Source organism: Lactuca serriola, chromosome 1 (genome assembly GCF_051521515.1).
Source record: "Lactuca serriola cultivar US96UC23 chromosome 1, Lser_US96UC23_V15, whole genome shotgun sequence".
NCBI lineage: Eukaryota > Viridiplantae > Streptophyta > Magnoliopsida > Asterales > Asteraceae > Lactuca > Lactuca serriola.
In genome coordinates, this window is record NC_136408.1 from 33,868,808 (window position 1) to 33,890,733 (window position 21,926).

At 32.7% G+C, this 21,926-nt stretch overlaps 2 protein-coding genes across 3 annotated transcripts; both read left to right on the top strand.

Moving 5' to 3' along the window:
* The first annotated feature begins 9,545 nt into the window (after window positions 1-9,545).
* On the top strand, window positions 9,546-20,286 carry LOC145082213 (protein DETOXIFICATION 16-like). 2 transcript variants are annotated; one of them, XM_079023303.1, is made up of 8 exons: window positions 9,549-9,872; window positions 10,032-10,576; window positions 10,655-10,741; window positions 18,469-18,525; window positions 18,633-18,871; window positions 19,333-19,451; window positions 19,533-19,619; window positions 20,084-20,286. In XM_079023303.1, exons 1-8 carry the CDS (start codon window positions 9,654-9,656, stop codon window positions 20,129-20,131), a joined length of 1,401 nt encoding a protein of 466 aa, XP_078879429.1. In that variant the 5' UTR covers window positions 9,549-9,653; the 3' UTR covers window positions 20,132-20,286. The 2 variants fall into 2 exon arrangements, with proteins under 2 accessions (XP_078879430.1, XP_078879429.1); XM_079023304.1 differs by lacking the exons at window positions 19,533-19,619; window positions 20,084-20,286 and having other exon boundaries at window positions 9,546-9,872; window positions 19,334-19,451.
* Window positions 20,287-21,281: 995 nt separating this feature from the next.
* LOC145053371 (uncharacterized) lies at window positions 21,282-21,656 on the top strand. Its single transcript, XM_079001415.1, has one exon. The coding sequence runs from the start codon at window positions 21,282-21,284 to the stop codon at window positions 21,654-21,656; it is 375 nt and encodes a 124-aa protein (XP_078857541.1).
* The last annotated feature ends 270 nt before the right edge of the window (window positions 21,657-21,926 follow it).

Here is a 21,926-nt window from a genome sequence, read left to right on the forward strand (position 1 = left end):
GGGTAGATGAGGAGAACATAATTCCTGATGCAGAGGTAGATATGAAGGATTTTTACATGAGTGTTGATATGAAAGCTAAATTTATGGAAAAGAGAGTAACAAATCACATGCATAATGACAGTAATGAAGATCCTAAAGACCTTGAAGATTTGGATGTAATTGATAATGACCAATAGGATTCAATGGATGAGGGTTCTGATATGGAAAGGAAAAGGAGAGGTTTATTAAAAGAATTGGGGAAGGAGACAAGATGCTCTCAAGGAGAGATACATAAAGTAACTTTTAGGATATGACAAAAATATAAAAGTAAAAAGGAGTTAAAGGAAAAGATACAATTTCATGCATTGGAAACTAGGAGGAATATATTCTTTAAGAAAAACGACAAAACAAGGTTAAGGGCTTTATGCAAAGGGACTGTAGCCTTTAATGAGGGCGATGTTGGTGAACCTACCCCATCTCCTTGAGTGATACAAGGTTCTAGGTCAACTAAAGATGGTAGTTGGATGATTTAAACATACAACCACAAACACAGATGCTTGCACACAAGAAAAGTTAGATCTGCAACTGCAAAGTTTATTGGTAAGCAAATAATGGATCAGGTTGAATCAAACCCAAAAATCAAAGTGAAAGCTTTAAAAGAAAAACTGCAAAAGGAGTATCAAGTGGGTTTCTCTATACATCAAATTTTTAGGGCTAAATCTAATGCAAAAAAACAAGTTCAAGGAGATTACAAAAAGCAGTATGAGGTTCTCAGAGATTACATCTTGTAGTTACAGTCTACCAATCCAGATACAACTGTGAAGTTAGAATTTGAGTCTGGACCCAACTCCAATGCTACCCTAAGAAGGTTTAAAAGAATTTATGTGTGTCTGGGTGGAATGAAGAAGGGTTTTAGAGCTTGCCTGAAGGATTTTCTAGGTTTCGACAGATTTTAAATGCAGTTGAGGTAGAATCCAACAATGAAATAAACCCCTAACTTATGCCATTGTTGAGTCTGAGAACACTCAAAGCTGAAAATGGTTTCTTGAGTGTTTAGGAGATGACCTGGACCTATATGCAAACTCCAACTTCACATTTATAAGTGACAGACAAAAGGTATGTAATTGGTAGTTTAAATATGCTATATTTGGATGTAATATAGTAACTATATTTTATTTCTTTTATAGGGTTTACAGGCTGCCATTGCTTAGTTGTTCCCATGTGCTGAGCATATTTATTGTCTCAGGCATATACATGATAGTATGAAGAGAACATGGAGATCCAATGAACACAAAGACCACTTGTGGAATTGTGCCATAACAACAACAATCCAAGAGTTCAACCATTTGATGAATGAATTCAACTTATTTGACAAAGATGCATATAATTGGCTGAAGCAGATCCCCCCACAACATTGGACAAGAAGCCACTTCACAGGTAATTTCCAAATTTGCCCCTATGGTGTATTACTTTGTTAGTGCACTGTCTTGTTTACCATTTTCTTTGCTTTTGACAAAATTTTCAGGAGAGCAGTATCAGATATGCTTTTGAATAATCTTTGTGAAGTTTTCAACAACAAATTGATTGTAGGAAGAGACAAGCCACTAATAACTTGCTTGGAGTACATCAGGGAATACATGATGAAAAGAATCTGAAATGTCATCAACGTGCAAAATAAGTGTGTAGGGCCACTAACTCCTTCCGCAACAAAGATTATGGATAAAAAATGTCAATTTGGCATCTCAATACACAACTAGGTGGAATGGGTCAGACAAGTACCAAGTGAACGGGCCATGGCAGGATCAACAAGTTATTAAAATGGCTGAAAGGGTGTGCAACTGCAGGAAGTGGGAATTAACTAGCCTCCCTTATAAACATGTCTTAGCAGTCCTAAATGACAAAGCAGATAATGATGAGAAGATTGGAGAGTTACATACTTATGTCCACAGGATGCGCTCTAGAAACTTAGAAACCAGCTTATGTCTATAAGGTAGAGCCTATTAAAGGGAGAGCAATGTGGCCTATAAGTGAATGCACAATTAAAATCACCCTCCTCTACACCATAATTAGCCTAGGAGGCCCAAGAAAAGGAGAAGAAAATCTGAGGGGGAGAGAAGCCAAAAGAAGGGAGAGAATGGTAATGGTGCTAGTGGGAGTCAAACTCATGCTGCTAGTGGGAGTGGGAAGATGACAAGGAAGTTTATCAATGTAACTTGCAGCAAGTGCAAAAATAAAGGGAACAATGCTAGAACTTGCAAGGGCCAAGCAGGAAACTGATTGGGTTTGAAGCTACTTTGATGTCTTTTGGGGTTTAAATGTCAATTGCTTATATTTATTGAATGTTAGGTAGTTGATGTCTTTTGGTGTGGAAGATACATTGATGTCCTTTTTGGTACTTGATAGTATGTAGACATGTCTAGTATGTATTTTGATTTGTGGAAACAACTTATCAGGAATTTGATGCTATGGTTTATGGTATGTTTAATTTGATGTTAATTGCATATTTTATAATGTTTAAATCATACACAAAATAGAATGGTCAACATATAGATACCAAATATAATTTCCATTGACATTTTGTTGCAAAACATGTCTTACATTGCTTACATTGCTTACATATTAAACAAATTCTACTTTCATGCAACTTACCAAAAGATTACATTGCTTACTGATTACATCTTCAACAGAATACCACCCTACCCAAACTATTACATTCCAAACTACTTGTAAAATAGAACAAACACAAAGAAAATCTAACTGCATAACAAATAAATTTTGAGTCTTGTGGTTTGAACCTTCAATTTGTTAATTGTCCTCAATTATCCATGTATGATGGCTTTTGAATGTTCACACATTGGACCATCATACCACCCAATAAAGTGACACTTGGATCCCTTTAAAAAAAGCTAACACCCGATCTTAACATGTAATGGGAGAATAATGATAAAAATACAAAATCCATTTGCTTACCTTAATAGGGCATCTCCAGAAACATCAACCTGGGTTTTTGTTGGTCCATGAAGTGTGAACAATAGCCATTTTACCACAGAAACACAGCACCATTTTCAATTTCTACAGATGAAAGCATGAATAGTAATTGTGTTAGGGCTTGTGAAGAAGACGGGAACGAGCCCAAACCTTTGGACCAAAGTGGCAACAAAATGTAAACCTTTGGACCATGAGTTCTAGCCCAAACCTTTTTGGCCCAAGGTTGCAATTTCCACCTAACCACAATGGAAAGAACGAGAAGAAGTTAGTTGGTGATTCCAGATTTGATTACAACTACTGTAACGGAAAGAATCATTTCACAAAATATTTCATGCTTAAGAAAAGGGAATTGAAAGAAGATATGATAAGGATGAAGCTTACTATGTTGAGAAGATGAAAGAAATTTGTGAACTAAAGGAACAAACAAAAGATCTCTTACTTATTGCTCATGAAAATGATTACGAAGGCACACAAGTTTGGTCCTCTACTTCAGATGATGAAGAGATGAGGCGTCAACTCATAGAGCTTTCATGGAAACTCATGATGGCAGTTTCACAACTAACAAGGCTGAATCATTTATGATGCCAAGGGTATAATCACCCAATAGATAGTTTCTATTCTTACTTCCAATAATATTCCTTTTTCCAAATATAAATCTGAAATTGATGAATTTAAAAAAGATTGCACAGTCATGACTCATGAGTCAAGGGATAGATGTTTTAGTCGTAGTTATTCATTTTATTGAATAATTAAAATTCCCAAATAGGATAATTATTAGTCGTGCACGTTACGGACTATATAGATCTTTTATCACTAAGTGATAAAAATAACATTTTCCGATACATCAGTGTTTGACACAGAAATTGAAATTTAAATCGGTTGAGTGTCAGCCAAAACAATATCAATGAGAGTTGAATATCTTGTAAATATGAATCCTTCGATATAAAGACAACCGAGAATGGAGTTCGTATGAAGGAGTTATGATTTTTGCACATAATTTAACAATGTAATATCTATATAAATATGAATTTAAAATAGAGTGAGAATTATCTGTTGGGGTCTAAAGTAATGTTGTAGTACTCGTAGATAGCTACATGTGGATATTAAGAATGTCGAAAACGGAGCTCGTATATGAAAGTTATGGCCGTTGGAAGATTTGCGAAAAATACTTGGCTTGATGAGCATGCCACGTGGCCCAATGAGCATGTGACACGTGGCACCACGACATAACGACACATGGCGATGTTGGAGTCGGCATTTGACAAAGAGATGTATGATGGGATTCATAGGTTATAAAATTCACGTACAATGCAGAAAATAACATTTAACAATTAAGGGTACATGCAACTTATTAAGGATCTATATCTTCACATTAAGGCATTATACTACGAACTATAAACCCTATACTATCCCTACTATTTTTGAAATTCATAGATTAGGGTTACACACCTTTTGAATTGTTATTGTAAACAATTCCTTTGATTCCTTCCTTTGTAGATCTGTATAAAGCAAGAACCAAAATGATGATGCCTTTGATGGCTCACACCCAAAACTAGAAACCAGAACACAAGAGAAGAGAGAGGAGAGGGATGCAAATTTTCAGCTATGGTTCTCTAGAATAAAATGGATGAAATTTTCAAGCCAATGCCCCTTTATATAGCTGATAGGAAAACCCAAAAACCCTAGATTTGAACATAAAATAATATTATTTCAAATCCTGATAACTATCTACTTTGCTTTAATTAAATGGAGCATTCTAGATTGCCTTGCAAGACACTCTAAAACTGTCCCCATTAAGAGGTTTCTAGCACTCTCATTTGTTCAACTATTAAGCAATTACCAAGTATCCCTTGAACTTATAATTAATTCTAATTGACCAAAAATTAATTATGATCAATTATTAATAAATTTAAACTATTTCTAATTAATTTATTAATCATATAATAAAGTAATAAATTATTTCCTCTTTAAAAATGTTATTCTAATCAGTTTCTAGTTATGAGAACAACACAAAAATGACTTTGCTTCTAATTACAAGTTTATACCAATTTAGTTATGAGCTTAGACACCTTAATCCAATAGTCTCACACTTGGATAATTCTATAACTACAATTGCTAATATAACCCTGAACTAAACAATAAAGAGTGCTTTCCAAAACCACTACTGATTTCTGAATCATATCAGACATTTAAGATAAGTGATCAACTACTCCTTCATTCTTCAAGATATCGTATGGACACAAGACATGGATTATAATCAATCTCATTGTATAAGATTATGTTTCCTGATTTATGATGAAGTCATCATAATACTTATTGAACACATCAATCTAGTCCTGGCTAGGCCCAATACAACAATGTTAACATCAAATCATCGAGGGACCCCAAATAAATCGCTTTTCATGTTAGGGCAAAAAGATATGATAGCTTTGACTATATAGTCATACGCTTTACTTACCAAATCATGCATGAAATTACTCTTTATAACATCCAGTTACGAGAGGTGTTTGGGTAACGAATGCATAACTAATTCGTAAACTATGAACTATACATCTCTACTTTAAGAATAGTAGATATTATCATCTTAGAATTACTTGTGATAAAATCCATGAAGTAATCTTTAAGCGTGGGTTTATTCGATACTCAAAATACCCATTTTCCAAGTACTCATAGACAAGCTATAATCAATTCATAACAATTTTGATTCACTACTTACTTCGAAAATTATGAACGACTGTGAAATCTGATAACAAAATTATTTAGGAAGTAAAACATGCAAAATGAAACACAATAATAAAGAATTAAAGAAGGAAGTACCAATAATCATAAATAAATCTCCATTATATAATCACAAAAAACAATTACAATTTATTTTGTTTAAAATTTTAAAATTTTCAAACTATCAACTAATTACTAAAACTAATGCCGTGTAACATCCGGATTCCCGGGTATAATATTTTATTCCTTTATTTTTGGAAGTTGAGAGGGGACTCGGCGAGTTGGTGTTTAAACTCGCCGAGTATGGTCGCGGATTCTTATCTGAGTTCACAGCTGGACTCGGCGAGTTCATGAGTGGACTCGACGAGTCCACGTTGTTTAATGAAACCCTAATTCCCTGGGTTTGGGACCTATTTAAAGGCCCTTAGGGCCTTCATTTGCAGCTACCAAACCCTAGAGAGAAACCCTAAGAGACCTAGAGCGTTTGTGAGGAAGGAGAGACCTTTTGTGATCATTTTGTTGGTGTAATTGCAAGAAGGAGGAAACCAAGGCAAGAGGAGGCTGAAGGAGGTGTGATTTTGGTGATTTTAGAGCTCATAGATTTCATCTTGAGGTATTTTTCGGACCTTCTTCAGATGTGGTGTTGATTCCTAGAGTTTGGGTTTTCTAACCCCTTTAGAGGATGGATTTGTGGAGCAATTGGTCCCTTCTCGAGTTCATGCTTTGGATCTGGACTCAAAGAGGTCCAGAGACCTTAACCCTTGGGGCTTTTTGGAGTTATTCTGGGAGTCCTGAACTTAGGATGTTATTTTGGGACTAAACCACCAAGTAAGACCATCTAGATGCTATTTGAGTGTCAAGGTCTGAACTTTACGTGATTATCATGCTTGGGAAGGTCAGATCTATGGATTAAAGGAACAGATCTGACCTCAGGAGGTCTATGGAGTTTGTGCATGGCATGAACTCGCCGAGTCCAAAGATCAGACTCGGCGAGTAGGGTTAGGGTTTCCCGTAAATCACTCAGTGTGTAGACTTGCCGAGTTGGGGAAATAACTCAGTGAGTTAGAGGGGGATTAGAGGACTGGAGTTCAAGGCGGAACTTGCCGAGTTGTTCTTGAGACTTGGCGAGTTGAGTCGGGGTGGCCCCGCGATTCATGCTAGGGGTGACTCGTCGAGCAAGGGGAGGAACTCGACGTGCCAAGCGGGACTAAAGAATTAGCGGACACGTGTAGACTCGCCGAGTCGCCCAAGTGCACTCGACGAGTCGGGTCAAAGTTTGACCGTTGATTTTTGTTGACTTTTAGGGTTTGGTCAACAATGAGGCCTTTAAGCCAAAAGAGGGGTAAAATGGTCTTTTAACCTTCTGAGGGTGTTAAGAAAGGTTTGAGTATAGTTATAATTATGAGAGTATTTACTTTATGTGATTAGGCGGAGGCTAAATCATATTTCTACCGAGTCAGAGACTTACCGAGACACCTGAGGTGAGTCTTCTCACTATACGTACCTAGAGTGGTATTATATATTGACCAGAGGGTCCTACGTGTTATATATGATATTATGTGCTATATGTTATATGTATGTTGTATGATGTTATAAACCAGACTGAAGGGTCCAACGATACAGACCGGGCCGGAGGGTCCAACAAGCTATGACCGGACCAGAGGGTCCAAAGAGCTACGGGACTGGAGGGTCCCGCTAAGACACAACGACCAGAGGGTTGTATTATAGCCTCGAGTGGCGTATGTGTTGTATGCGGTATTTTGGGGAACTCACTAAGCATTTATGCTTACAGTTGTTGTGTTATATGTTTTAGGTACTAGCGAGGACCGTGGAAAGGCGCCGGCGTGACTCGTACACACTAGAGAGAGAGTTTGATTTTTATGATCTTGGGATATGTTATGTTTCAAAAACTACTGTTGGAAATATTTGAGAATATTTTATATGAACTTGGTTGATGAAAAAAATGAAAAATTTGTTTTGAAATTTACGTTGTTACATGTCGTCTCTCAAACCAGTGCTCTTAACATGCTCAATGTGATTCCCCTTGCTTAAAGCCTTTGTGAAAGGATCAGTAGGATTATCTTCTGATGACACTCGCTTCACTAGGAGATGCCCATCTTCAACTATATATCTAATGTAATGATATTTCCTATCAATGTGCTTGGACCTTCCATGATGTTTCAGTTCTTAGGTAAAAGCAATTGCACCTTCATTATTACAAATGAGTTCCTCAATATTTGGAATGACTCCAAGATCCCCGATGAAATTCTTCAAACAAGCGGCTTCTTTTGACGCTTCACTCACTACTATGTACTCTGAGTTACAAGTAGAATCAGCCACTATCTTCTGCTTTAAACTCTTCTACGCCACCGCTCCATCGTTCAATAGGAACACCCATCCAGATTGTGAACAAAAGTATTACTTAATATATATATATATATATATATATATATATATATATATATATATATATATATATATATATGTTTGAGTTCAATAAGGAACCATTTTAAACCTTAGGACCAAGGAACTGATCTTTTCTCATCTTCTAGAGCAATTTTTTCGTAAAAAAAAAACCAAAAATATAGATATTCATAACTTTTTATCCTCCATCCATTGATATCAAATTTGATAAAAAAAATTGATTTGTCCAGATTCACATTAATAATCTGTACATATTCACCATGTTAAATCTATGTAGATTCACACTGTGAATATGTGTAGATTCACACTGTGAATTTGTACAGATTTATACAGTGAATTTATACAAAATTAATGATTTATAGTGCATATTTACAATGCGAATCTAAATAGATAAAAAAAGTAAAAAAAAAATTATCAAATTTGATATCAATGGATAAAAGATAAAAAGTTACGAATTTCTATATTTTAGAATTTTTTTCGATAACTAACAAGATCTAAAACTTGAAAAAATAATAGTTCATTGGTTTTATGGTTTAAAATGATTCTTTGTTGAACTTCTCTCTCTCTCTCTCTATATATATATATATATATATATATATATATATATATATATATATATATATATATATATATATATATATATATATATATATATATATATATATATATATATATATATATATATATATATATATAAGTTTAAGTTTAAGTTCTATGAAAAACAAAAAACTCTAAAAATCATAAAAATACATGAAAAAAAATACTTAGAGATCACAAATTCTTTTTTGATTTTATATTCTTAAAAATTGCAACTTTTTATACAATTTCGCTGAAATTTTTTCTGAAGAAAAACCATAAAACAAAAATATAATAAAAAAATAAAAAAAATCGATTTTTTTTCAACGAATTTATAAAAAAGCATGCGTTATTTAAGAATATAAAGTCAAAAAAAAAAAGATTTGTGATCTGTAAATATTTTTTTAATACATTTTTATGATTTTTAAGGTTTTTTAGGGTTTTTTTTTTGTTTTCCATATATAACCCTTCCCTATATATATATATATATATATATATATATATATATATATATATATATATATATATATAACAATAAAATGAATCATTATATTTAGTTAACTTATAAGATGTAATTAGTATTGAAACTTGAATAAATGTGTCGAAACTTACGAATAATAAATAGATATACACTTCAATCAAAATAAATTGATAAATAACATGAAGAATAACAATTTCGTACACTTTGACACCAATATCATAATTCATGAATCATAATAATCAAGGAAAAGATTAAAAAATTGCAAATCTAATCATACCAATCAACATGCATGATTTTATGATAAATATCCACACCAATAATTCTATGCTTTATATAGTGAGTTCTTAGTCATCTTCTATCTTCTATTGTTTGATATTCTAAAAGTATATCATAAGATAAACTAGAATAAATTATATGATCATGAGTTCATTAGTTCTTACTCGATCAAATGCTCTTTAACAAGGTATTATATTGTTACTGAAAAATCATGGAGTTGCAGCAAGAAATGGGTACAATCAAATCATCAGCGACCATGGAAGAACTGAAGCAACAACTGAAACTGGCTGGACCTCTTTGCTTAGTCAGTTTCTTAGATTACAGTTTGCAGATTATATCGGTCATGTTCATCGGCCATCTCGGAGAGCTCTCCCTTTCTGTTGCTTCAATGGCCTCCTCTTTTGCTGCAGTCACTGGTTCCCACTTCCTGGTAATTATAAAAAGAACAAGTTTTCATTTCTTAACCTTTTACCCTTCAATCATCACCTTGATTTATGTACTCTAATCTCCATGCATGCTTATCAACACAATCATATAAAAAAAACTTGGGTTGTTGTTTTCCTGAAAAAAATGACCCATATATAATTAGCTAGGAACTGGAAGTGTACTCGAGACGTTTTGTGGACAAGCTTATGGAGCACAACAGTATCACATGCTTGGAGTATACACTCAACGAGCTATGCTAGTTTTGATGCTTATAGCTATTCCAATATCAATCATATGGACTTGCACAGGCACTATCTTCATTTGGTTTGGTCAAGATGTAGAGATCTCAATGAAAGCCGAAACCTACACTCGTTGGTTGATTCCCAGTATTTTCCCATATGGGATTCTTCAGTGTCAATTCCGATTCTTGCAAGCTCAAAGTAATACAAAAGTGTTGATGTTGAGCAGTGGATTTACATGCTTAGTTCACATTCTTGCATGTTGGATTTTGATCTTTAAGTTTGGATTAAGGAGTAATGGGGCTGCTTTGGCCTGTGCTATTTCTTATTGGATTCAAGTGTCGTTTTTGGCGATTTATATTAAGTTTTCACGCGCTTTTGAGAAGACATGGACAGGGTTTTCTAAAGAAGCATTTCTAAATCTTGAAGAGTTTGTTTCGTTGAGTATACCTTCTGCACTCATGATCTGGTAAAATTTTGAAGTTATTTTTTGGTTTTTGTAGAGAGAATTTAGATTTTAATTATGGGATGTTTTTATGTGAATTAGCTTGGAGTACTGGGCGTATGAGTTTTTGGTTCTCATGTCGGGCCTTCTTCCTAATCCAAAGCTTGAAATATCGATGATGTCAGTGAGGTACATACAATATTGCATTTACAAATTTTAATTGTAGTCCAATAACATTATTATTGTGACTTCAAGAATCTAAATCAAATGATAATTAATCATAGTTAGGGTTAATTTGTTCTTTTTATGTTTATCTTGATAACAGTTTCCATACAGCAAGTCAACACTCTTGCTTGACCGTAAATATATATATATATATATATATATATATATATATATATATATATATATATATATATATATATATATATAGGTTCAGGTTCATTTAAGACCATTCTAATTTTGTGAGACCGTGAGACCAAATCTAAAAATAATTTTAAAATCCAAAATAAATGGAAAAATCCAAAAATTCTTTTTTTAAATGTTATTTTCGGAACTTGAATTAACTAAAAAAAATATAAAAAAAATAAAAAAAAATCCGTTTTTTTTTTTGAAAAATACGTGAAATATTCTAAATAGAATATTTCACTGACATATTCTAAAAAATAATTTTAAAATGCAAAATAAATGGAAAAATCTAAAAATTCTTTTTTTTAAATATTATTTTCGGAACTTGAATTAACTAAAAAAAATAAAAAAAATTAAAAAAAATTAAAAAAAATTAAAAAAAAATTCTATTTTTTTTGAAAAATACGTGAAATATTCTAAATAGAATATTACACTGTACATATTCTAAAAATAATTTTAAAATGCAAAATAAATGGAAAAATCAAAATTTTTTTTTTTTTAAATATTATTTTCGGAACATGAATTAACTAAAAAAAAATAAAAAAAAAATAAACAAATGCGTCTCACGGTCTCACAAAATATAAGTGGTCTCAAATGAACCTAACCCTATATATATATATATATATATATATATATATATATATATATATATATATATATATATATATATATATATATTAAATTGATTATTGCTATATAATCAGCTAATTATAGGCTGGTTTGGTAATTGTATATGATCTAGATAGGAATTTCGATACAACAACCCCCTACGTGCTCCAAATACGGTTGATATTGAAATATCTTTTTGTTTAAGAAAAAACCATTGGACTTCTAGAATCAATTTTTATAGTTACACATAAAAATATATTTATATATTTATCTTTTCTAAACATTTGTTTTTATTGTAATTTTATTTATTTTAAAAGTTTTTAACTACTTTTGTCAAATACTTATATAATAAATAAAAGATACAACTTATCTACTTGCTACCATCTAGTTTTTCCAAAAACCTAATTTATGTTTTTAATTTGACTATTCCTACTTCAAGAATGAGAATCAACTAATCAACTAATTAAAGTTAAGGGTGGTTTGGTAATTTTATATCATATAGATAGGAATTTCATTCCAACAACTCCTTGTTTGCTTTTTCCAAATACGGTTAGTTTGGAATAATCAAATAGTTCTTCAGCATACAGTTTTTGGAAACTTTTACTCCGTCCCAATATTATTGTCCACAGACAAAAAACACACAGATTAAGAAAAACATTAATTACCACTAACTTTATATAATAAAATGACAGTTTTGTCCTTACTTTGTATTTAATGGTCCATTAAATGTTTAGTTTGTTAAGTAATAATGAGGGGTATTTTGGTAAAAATGCTATTTATTTTTGGAAGTGGACTATTATTTTGGGACAAACCAAAAAGGAAAGATAGACTATAATTTTGGGACGGAGGGAGTAAAATATAAAATAATAGCTTGAAAAGAGAAAAAAAAGTTTTGTTCGACGAACGAATTATCTGTTTTGAAAATCAATGAGGTATTTTAAATAAGTTTTTTTATGTAATTTAACATATTTTAAAACCTTTATGTTACTTTTGATATATACTTATATACAAATAAACGCTACATGTATCAACTTGCAACTAATTTTATTGAAACAAGTTTATTGTATGCTAAATTAAATTAATTCCACATCAAGAATCATAATAAAATATTTAATCACCTTAAAACTAAGAAAATTTGAAAATTTGAAAATTTGAAAATTATCTTTTATTATAAGACCGATAGTGTGGTAATAAATCCCACTATACTTTTTTTCATGTTACCTCAGTCATATTATTTTCCACTCACCCCATAAAACTCATAATATCACACCTTACCTTACACACACAACTATATATCAAAAGAAAAAAAGGTGTGGTATATTCTCATTCTTTGTGGTAGCCTTACCGTAGTTCCCTCGACTAAAAGATGTGTTCACCGCACCACCGTGATGATACGCCATCTACCGCAGCATGCGACAACCTACAGGTCTAACAATTCATTGCTTTCACGTTTGCTAGATGGCCTATTACCTTTTATCAAAAAAAAGTCACTTGACGCATTTAATTATTAGTATTATTTTTTGTTAATTCGTTATGTCACATTTATTGCTTTTTTTTTTTTTTTTTTTTCCTTCTCGTCTCTTTTTAAGATATGCCAACTCCACACTATTTTTTCTAAAGAATAAAGTTTTTTTTTTTTTTTTTTTTTTTTTTTTTTTTTTTTTTAAATATGTCAACTCATACGTTTTTTAAAACCTTCATTATTTACAAATTAGGCGTCTTTCCGTTCGTTGCACAGGAATAAAATTATACGGTTTAAAGTATCCGTAGGAAATCTATAACCTATATTAGGAACTATCATTAAAAAATAAATGAGTGTAAAATTATAAAATTTTAGGATGAAAAAGGAAGACAATATTTACAAAACTTTTTTTTAAGTTATGATGCATACCAAGAACCGTGTAACAAACATATTGATGTGATGTAATGTTGATAAAAGATTTTAATAGTTAATGACTTCTTTAAGAGATATGTATCCACGTTAATAAACCTTTGAACCATATTAATCCAATGAAAATTGTTTAATTATATAAAAGTTTTATTTTAATATCGAACCTTTTCAAATTTAAATTAAGATTATTAAGCATTAGCCACTACAACTCAAAATATTCTTTTTACTTATGATACATGATATTTATGGGCTTTTATATATATATATATATATATATATATATATATATATATATATATATATATATATATATATATATATATATATATATATAGTTATATATTGTTTATTTACCGTTACGTCTATATAAAACTTTCTTTTTTAACATTTTAAATGTAAACTAATTATATATAAAAAAATTGAATAGAAAAATAAAAATAAATTCAAAAAATAAATTTATTTGCATCAAATCTATTTGAAGCTCAACTACAACTCACAGGTGTTTTAATTTATTTGTACTAATGATTTCAAGTTTAAGTTAATTGATCACTATAACTCAAGAGTTATTATTATTATTATTATTATTATTTTAAATTGTAGTTAAGAGTTATTATTATTATTATTATTATTATTTTAAATTGTAGTTATTAATTGGTAATGACTTTTTTATTTTCCTTTTATTATGCATAATGTAACTATATTAGTAGTATATAAATATGTTTTGATCATAGAAAATTTTAATTTGTTTGGACATATTTCTGCAACTCAAATATAAAAAGTTGGAAAAATAAGTTTTGTCAAATGTTATTACAACATGAATTTTTCTTCTAATAATAGAGTTTCTATAAATCTATGACTTATTATATAAAATTTGCTTATTTTAATTTATATTGATAATAATATTTAATATTTTATGACTTTGTAAGAGATATGTATCAAATATTCAAATCCATCAAATTATTTAATTAATATTAAACAAGCGAAAAAAAAAATCTTCTCTACCTAAAAAAATATAACCTTAAAATTATGATAATAACTAATCATAATAAGTTTGGTTTATAAATCCATTAGTAAACACATTTCATCAATTATTTCTCTCTACTTTCTTTTTCATTAAATTCTTATTAGTTAGTTTAGTAATTGTATTTATGTAACGAACATAAAAATTGAGCCAAAATAAAACATTTTAATCCATTCAAAAACCATTAAGTTCATACATCTCGTTTCCAAAATAGTTTAAGAATCAGAGTATCCCCAAGAACCATATCACATAAATCATAAAACATGAGGAGCGGTACGATCACGCCTTTGCGTTGCCACGATCTCCTGAAGTACCTGAAACAATACACTGAACTGTAAGCCCGAAAGCTTAGTGAGTTACTCCCAAAATACCAACCACACATAAACATACTCATAACATATCACAAATAGAACAACCATGCACATCGGGTCTACTGTGTGACTGGTCCACCCGCACCGGGCCTTCAGTCCACCTGGTCCACCCTCCGAGTCTAGCCATGTACATCGAGTCTACAGTGTGATTGGTCCGCCCGCACCGGGCCTTCAATCCACCTGGTCCACTCTTTGAGTCTACAGTATGACTAGTCCGTCCACACCGGGCCTTCAGTCGGTCTGGTCTACTCTCCGAGCCTTGGCACGTCTGGTCCGCCCTCTTGGGGCCTTCAGCCTATCCGGACCGCTCGCTGGGCCTTCGGAATATCCGGTCCGCCTTGGGTATGCTGGCCTACAGCACAAAGCAGGACCCGCCTCAACCCAACCCCCGTCAAACAACCATGTGCACATACAACAATTAATCATATAACAAATCCTTAACCAGAAAAACAGTCTAACAGATCACATAGCATATCAACATCCTAACCAGGATTCCGACCTAACCGGTCACTAGCATAACATTACCCTATATACCGGGTACCGACCCTTACCAGGTCACTAACATAGCATTACCCTAAACACCGGGTACCAACCTTAACCAGGTCACTAACATAATATCATCCTAAATACCAGGATGAAGATCTAGCAAAGTAATAACAGAACAAACAATACCCGAATTTCCATCAGATAAAGGGTCGACCTTGGTGCCGTAGACCCTGTCGATATAGTGAGGATAACTCACTTGTAATTGCCGACTGAAGAGATAAGACCAAGCTGCTCCGTCCACCGACACGAACTCCACCACAGAACACTACCAAAGAACCAATTCCATAAATACCAAAATACCCTTGGAAATCAAACTGGTCAACTCTTGGTCAAAGTCAAAGTCCCCAGTCAAAGTCAACCTTCCTGGTTGACTCTACTCACCGAGTCAACCTGTCGAATCGTTGAGTTCCTATACTCAGAAAACTCCCACAACACGACTCAACTCGTCGAGTCGCCCCAAGACTCGTCGAGTTGAACGATCTTGGAATTCCATCCTGTCCAACTCACCGAGTCGCCAACCGACTCACTAATCCAAAGCTTTAACCAAAAGAGGTTGAGTTCTGCGACCAGACTCGCTGAGTCCAAGAACAGACTCGCCGAGTCCAAGGCAATCTTCAACAGACTCGCCGAGTTGTTCTTCCAACTCGCCGAGTCCATGCACATGTTCATACAACTCTTCGAGTACACCCATGTGACTCGCCGAGTCTCTTCAGTTCTCAATCCATATAGAGGCTTTTCGAGCCATGCAGGGGCTCCAATCCAAAGATCCACTCTTCTGCAGCCTAACCCTCACATAAAGTTGCAAACTTTACGTGAAACCAAGGAGATATAAGCCCAAAACACTCTAGGGCTAGGGTTTATGACAAAGGGGCTTCACCAATAACTCTTAGACAAAAGCTTTATGACATTATGGACCAACACAAGCCTAGATCTGAAGTAGCAACCTCAGATCTAAGCCTCTGACTCGAAATAACTCTTAATCATACCAAAAATGCCCCAAATCTCACATGACAATAGATGCAAAAGAGCCCAAGCAACAGATTATTACCTCCAATATAAGCTCCAACTGATGTAGATCCCGGATCTACACCCCTCCTTTGCAGCAACCTCTTGATCTTCAAGCCCCTTTCCACCAAAATCACTTATCTAGGCTCCAAATTGCTTCTAAGGGCTCTCACTCACGATTTAGGGTTTCTGGATCTCAAAAGGGTAGCAAAGAGGCTGAGGGTGGGTTATAATGTGCTTTATATAGGGCACAACCCCCGAGATTAGAGTTTTCTCTCTTCAGCACCAACTCGTTGAGTCCAAGCCGCCGACTCGGCGAGTTGGCCACTTAAACCGCGACAGAATCCCACTCCGACTCGGCAAGTAAACGGACCTACTCGTCGAGTCCCTTTCCTTAATTTACACTTTTGACCCTTCATTGAACATTAGAAATTTGAGGTGTTACAATTTATTACTTAGTTTCGTAATTACCAACAAAAACATAAATATTGACATTTAAGTTCTTTAACAATATTGACTTTTAAGTTTTTCAAATTTCTATACACATATACTTCTAAAACAAAATTATTTAGTGGCCAATCAATTCTTAAGTACTTTTTTTTATTAATCTATATTTATTACATATTATTTATAAGTAAGATATAAAAACTAACTGGTGATTAAAAATCTTTAAAAATCTAAATAGTTTTCAATTAGCAATGGTAATTATAATGGTTTTTTTAGATTGATGTTAAGTTAAATGGTTATACTCTATAGACGTCTAAATATTTATGTATCTTTTTTTTGCTAATTCTACAAATACAAAGATGGTTTAGCCTTCCAAAATGCGGTCTAACAACAATGCTAACACCGGTCTGCGTGTACCTGTTACGTTAATGCTAAGTTCAATAGTTATACTTCATATTCGTCTAAATATTTATGTACCTTTTTTTTTTTTTTTTTTTTTTTTTTTTTTTTTTTTTTTTTTTTCTAATGCTACAAAACCAAAAATGTTTAGCCTTCCAAAACGTGGTCTAGCAACAATGCAAAAAATGGTTTGCTTCAATGGTTGCACCTGGTTTTGCTTATGATTACATGCATTATGCAATAACAAAATCGGAAATATTAGGGAACGAAAAACAATAAGTAGCCAAACATGAAAATAAGGTTCTTATATAGGTAAAGCATTTTAATTAAGTAATCAATTTTCAATTAATAAAATAAGTTAAAAAGTTAAAGGAGTTTCAAATAAATATGTAGGTGTATTATCTTAAACCATATATTTTTTTGTAGGTGTATGTAGGTGTATTATCTTAAACCATACTATTTTTTTTAATGACATCCTTTATAAGAGATATATAGATTTTGAAAACCAACATATCATTTTTACGTTATTTATATACAATCATGGTTACTAATTACACTCCTTTCTACCTTTAAAATGAACTATAAATAAAAAAATTATGCTCTTTATATACAATCATGGGCATTCGAGTTTTTGGTTCTCATGTCTGACCTTCTTCTTAATCCAAAGCTTGAAATATCGATGATCTCAGTCAAAACATTGCATTTACAAATTTTGATTGTAATCCAGTTAGATTATTATTTGACTTCAAAAATCTGAATCAAATGATTAGTTAATTAAAGTTAGGGTTAGTTTGCTCTTTTTACGTATATCTCGATAACAGTTTCGTTACAGCAAGTCAGCAACTCTTACCTGTTTCTCCATATATAGTTATTTTGACCCTAAAAATAATTTGTGTTTTTAAATTGATTATTGCTATTTCAAGAATAAGAATCAAATAATCAGCTATTTAAAGGGTGGTTTGGTAATTTTATATGATCTAGATAGGAATTTCATTCCAACAAAATGACATGTTTTGCAAAACTAGCGAGTAACATATAAATTAAAAATTATCCAACCAAAAATTTGATTTTATTCGGTCTGGATTATCTGAAATCCAATATAGCAAAATCCGACTATATCTGATCCAAGTAAAAATAATCCGGTTTGGATAAATTCGGGTTTTATGCACATCTACATCAAAATGTAGATGTGATAATGTTAATTATTTTTGTTATCCAGCCTCACGACCAGTACGCTCATCTATAGGATTCCTTATGGTTTTGGCAGTGCAGTAAGGTAAATTTGGATCAAAATTATTAATCCATATATAATTTAATTAATTATATGAACTACAAATTTATGTTGGTCTATTTTAATTACACGTGTCAAATTCATTGTTGAAGCACAAGAGTTTCAAACGAGTTAGGAGCCGGGCGACCTCAGGCTGCACACCGAGCTGCACATGTTGTGATGCTTGTGGCCATGACCGAAGGTTTAGTGGTTAGCTTCATTTTAGTTGTGGTTCGTGACTTATGGGGCTATTTGTTTACGTATGAAGTGGAAGTTGTGAGTTATCTATCATCTATAATGCCGATTCTTGCACTTTCCAACTTTTGTGATGGAATTCAGGGGGTACTTTCAGGTTAGAGTTTCTAATTATTTGAGGAATAAGTTATAAACCTAAACAAGAAATTTCAGTATCTTGAGTTGAAATTGCCGTATGTATCACAAATGTAGAAAATTTCAAGATTTTGACGGTTATCGAGTCATGACAATTTTTACACCAACTATTCACTTCGAGGTGGATAAAAATGATACCACCCTGAAGTGCTTTCCGGTTGACTCTCGTGTAGTGGCACGAGAGACTTCTGTTGAGGGCAGTCCAACAGTAGACTGCTCGTCGGTGGTAAATCGTAATGATTAAAACTATAAAGAAAACCCTAAAATTTTTACTTATGTGGGTATCCATTGAATTGATAGACCGAATGATATTATATTATTTATATGTTTTATTTATTAAATTTAACTTTTATCTATGTTTTATTTACTCAATTTAACGTTTATTCATTTTACAATCAATTGATGTATTTTCGTAAAAAAAAAGTATTGTAAGAGGATGTGGATGGCAAAAGATTGGTGCTTTTGTGAATCTTGGGGCATATTACCTTGTTGGTCTTCCTTTTGCAATCCTTTGGACTTTTGTATTCTCTTATGGAGGAAAGGTAAGAAAGAGTTTTTGATGTTATTATTGTTAATCAATTTCGGTTGTGGTTATCTTGGTTGTATTCTTGGCTTCGATGTAGGGACTCTGGATGGGAATCATCGGTGGGAGCGGCATCCAAGCATTACTTTTCATCTATATTGTCATGCATACAAATTGGGATCAAGAGGTACAAACATACACTATTATAACAACTTGGATTACATAGATAAAGTATTCACTACTAAGAGCATCTCCAATCCATACAAGTATACAACCCTCATACTAATCCACCTCACAATTCCACTTATATACAACTTACCCTTCAAATCCCTCCAACCCATACAACCCTCGTACTAATCCACCTTACTCACATTCTTTAGATCTTTATCACTAAAAAGAACAAGAAAAATAAAATTAATTTCTATATAACCATTGTATCATCATATAACTCCACACTCTATCTCATAACTCTATAATATCTACCACACCCATGCAACTCTACCTCACCCCATACACTTCGTGTGTCATCCCCATTGGAGATGTTCTTAGCACTATTTATAACTTTGGATTTGAGGTGTTATAGTTTCTTCGACCTTTTTAGTTTTTAGATTGAAGATGATGACTATAACTAACTTCTAGCTCTTACATCAGGCCAAAAAAGCTCATAATCGGGTCCACTATACTAGCTTGCCCAAGTGATAATTAATTGTGCCCTCGCTTGTGTTTAGCTGCTTTCTTCGCTATATAGTTTCGTGTGAATGTTGCAAAGTATACAACTATACAAGTACATGGTACTGGGATATGATGATTCAATGTGGTTGGCAAGGTCGCTTACAATACGTAACTTTCACAAATATTTGGATGCGGACTACATTATCATAAGTTCATATAAACTGAATTAATGATAGTTAATAAATAAAAAGAACACCTATTTATTAAAAAGGACCGATTGGAATATAAAAAAGGAAGAAGGAAACAACTAGATGAGTTTAAATGATCAAAGTTTTTAACATTGATGGAATTGTACAAATGAGTTGACACTCAAAAGTTGTAGTCGACTAACATATTTAGGCAAAGGGCTACTTTTCTTTGGTCCAATGTGATCACGCCAAAATCCACTAGTTTCCTGATTTTATATTTACCTCGTTTTTTGAGATTTTTGGAAGTTTCTTTTCCATTCACATTTTAAAGTAAATATTGTAAAAATGGAATTTTATGTTTACGTGACAATGAAGAGAGTGCGGTTTCTGTAGCACCATTCCATCCAGCCTAAAAACATAGCTTTTGTAAGTATGTATGGTTAACCTTCATTATGAATGATCTCTCTGTTCTTAATTATTCTAAAATCCATCAAATTAAAAATTACATATGAAAACAAAAACTATATTATTACATTGATAGTATAATATTTTCACGAAATAATCTAGGATATTATAACATAAAAGATTAAAATAAATCAACTTCAACTCCACAAATTCAACCCAAATTTGATTTATTTAGGCATGATTTTTAATTTTGAGATTTTCGGACAACTAAAAGTATCGTCCTTCACAAAGTACCCAATGAATGTCTAGAAAAGTGATAAAAAAATGTTCTTTTTCTATATAAAAGTCGCTGTCCTTTTATCATAAAATCAGATGATTAGGAGGGTATTTGCCAGAACTTTATTATAAAATTAAAGTTGGTGTGATTATTGCCAACCAGTCCATGTGCAAATAAGCCGATACCACATGGATACTAATTCTCTCCTCCATCCTCATCTAAAAAGCAACATTCTTCCTTCTTCTTTCTTCAACACAATTTTCATCTCCTGAGCTCCTCTCCAACATCACATTCTCTCAGCCTCCAGATGATCGCCAGATCGAAAACCACTGCATCATGCTTGTTCTTTCTGCTTCTTTCATTCTACATCTTCATGTCTCATGATTCCGATCACACTGGATCACGGCGGTCGTCATTCCACATGTGGACTATGATCGCAGGTGTTCTGTTGATTGGAGGTTTGATGGCAGTTATGGTGAGAGCCACCATCGTGACGTGGACCATGGTGCTGGTGATGATGGCTTTTGCAGGGAAACGCCGCCGTGTACTGGCGGTGGAAGGGAGGAAGATCACCGGAGATGTTGCAATGCATTTGTTGAAAGTCGTGATCAAAGAGAGAAGCATTGTTGCTGTTGCTTGTGCTACATTTTTGAGTTCCATCGCCATGGTTTGGGTTGCGTGAACCATAAGTCCACCAAACTCGCAGTTATACTTTTCCTTTCTGACCAAAAGAATTGGTTTTTATTTCATTTTAGGGTAATTTGTGAAATAAGTTAATATAGATATTTATTTTTGTATTGTAATTGGGGTTTCCATGTAAAGTTTGTAGATATCCGTCAATTTTGTATAAAAAGTTCTATTCAGAGTTGTAAAACCGAATGATCTTTATATATATTCAATATGTTAGAAGCTCATATGAACGAGTTGATTAAAATAGAAAATAAACAAGAAT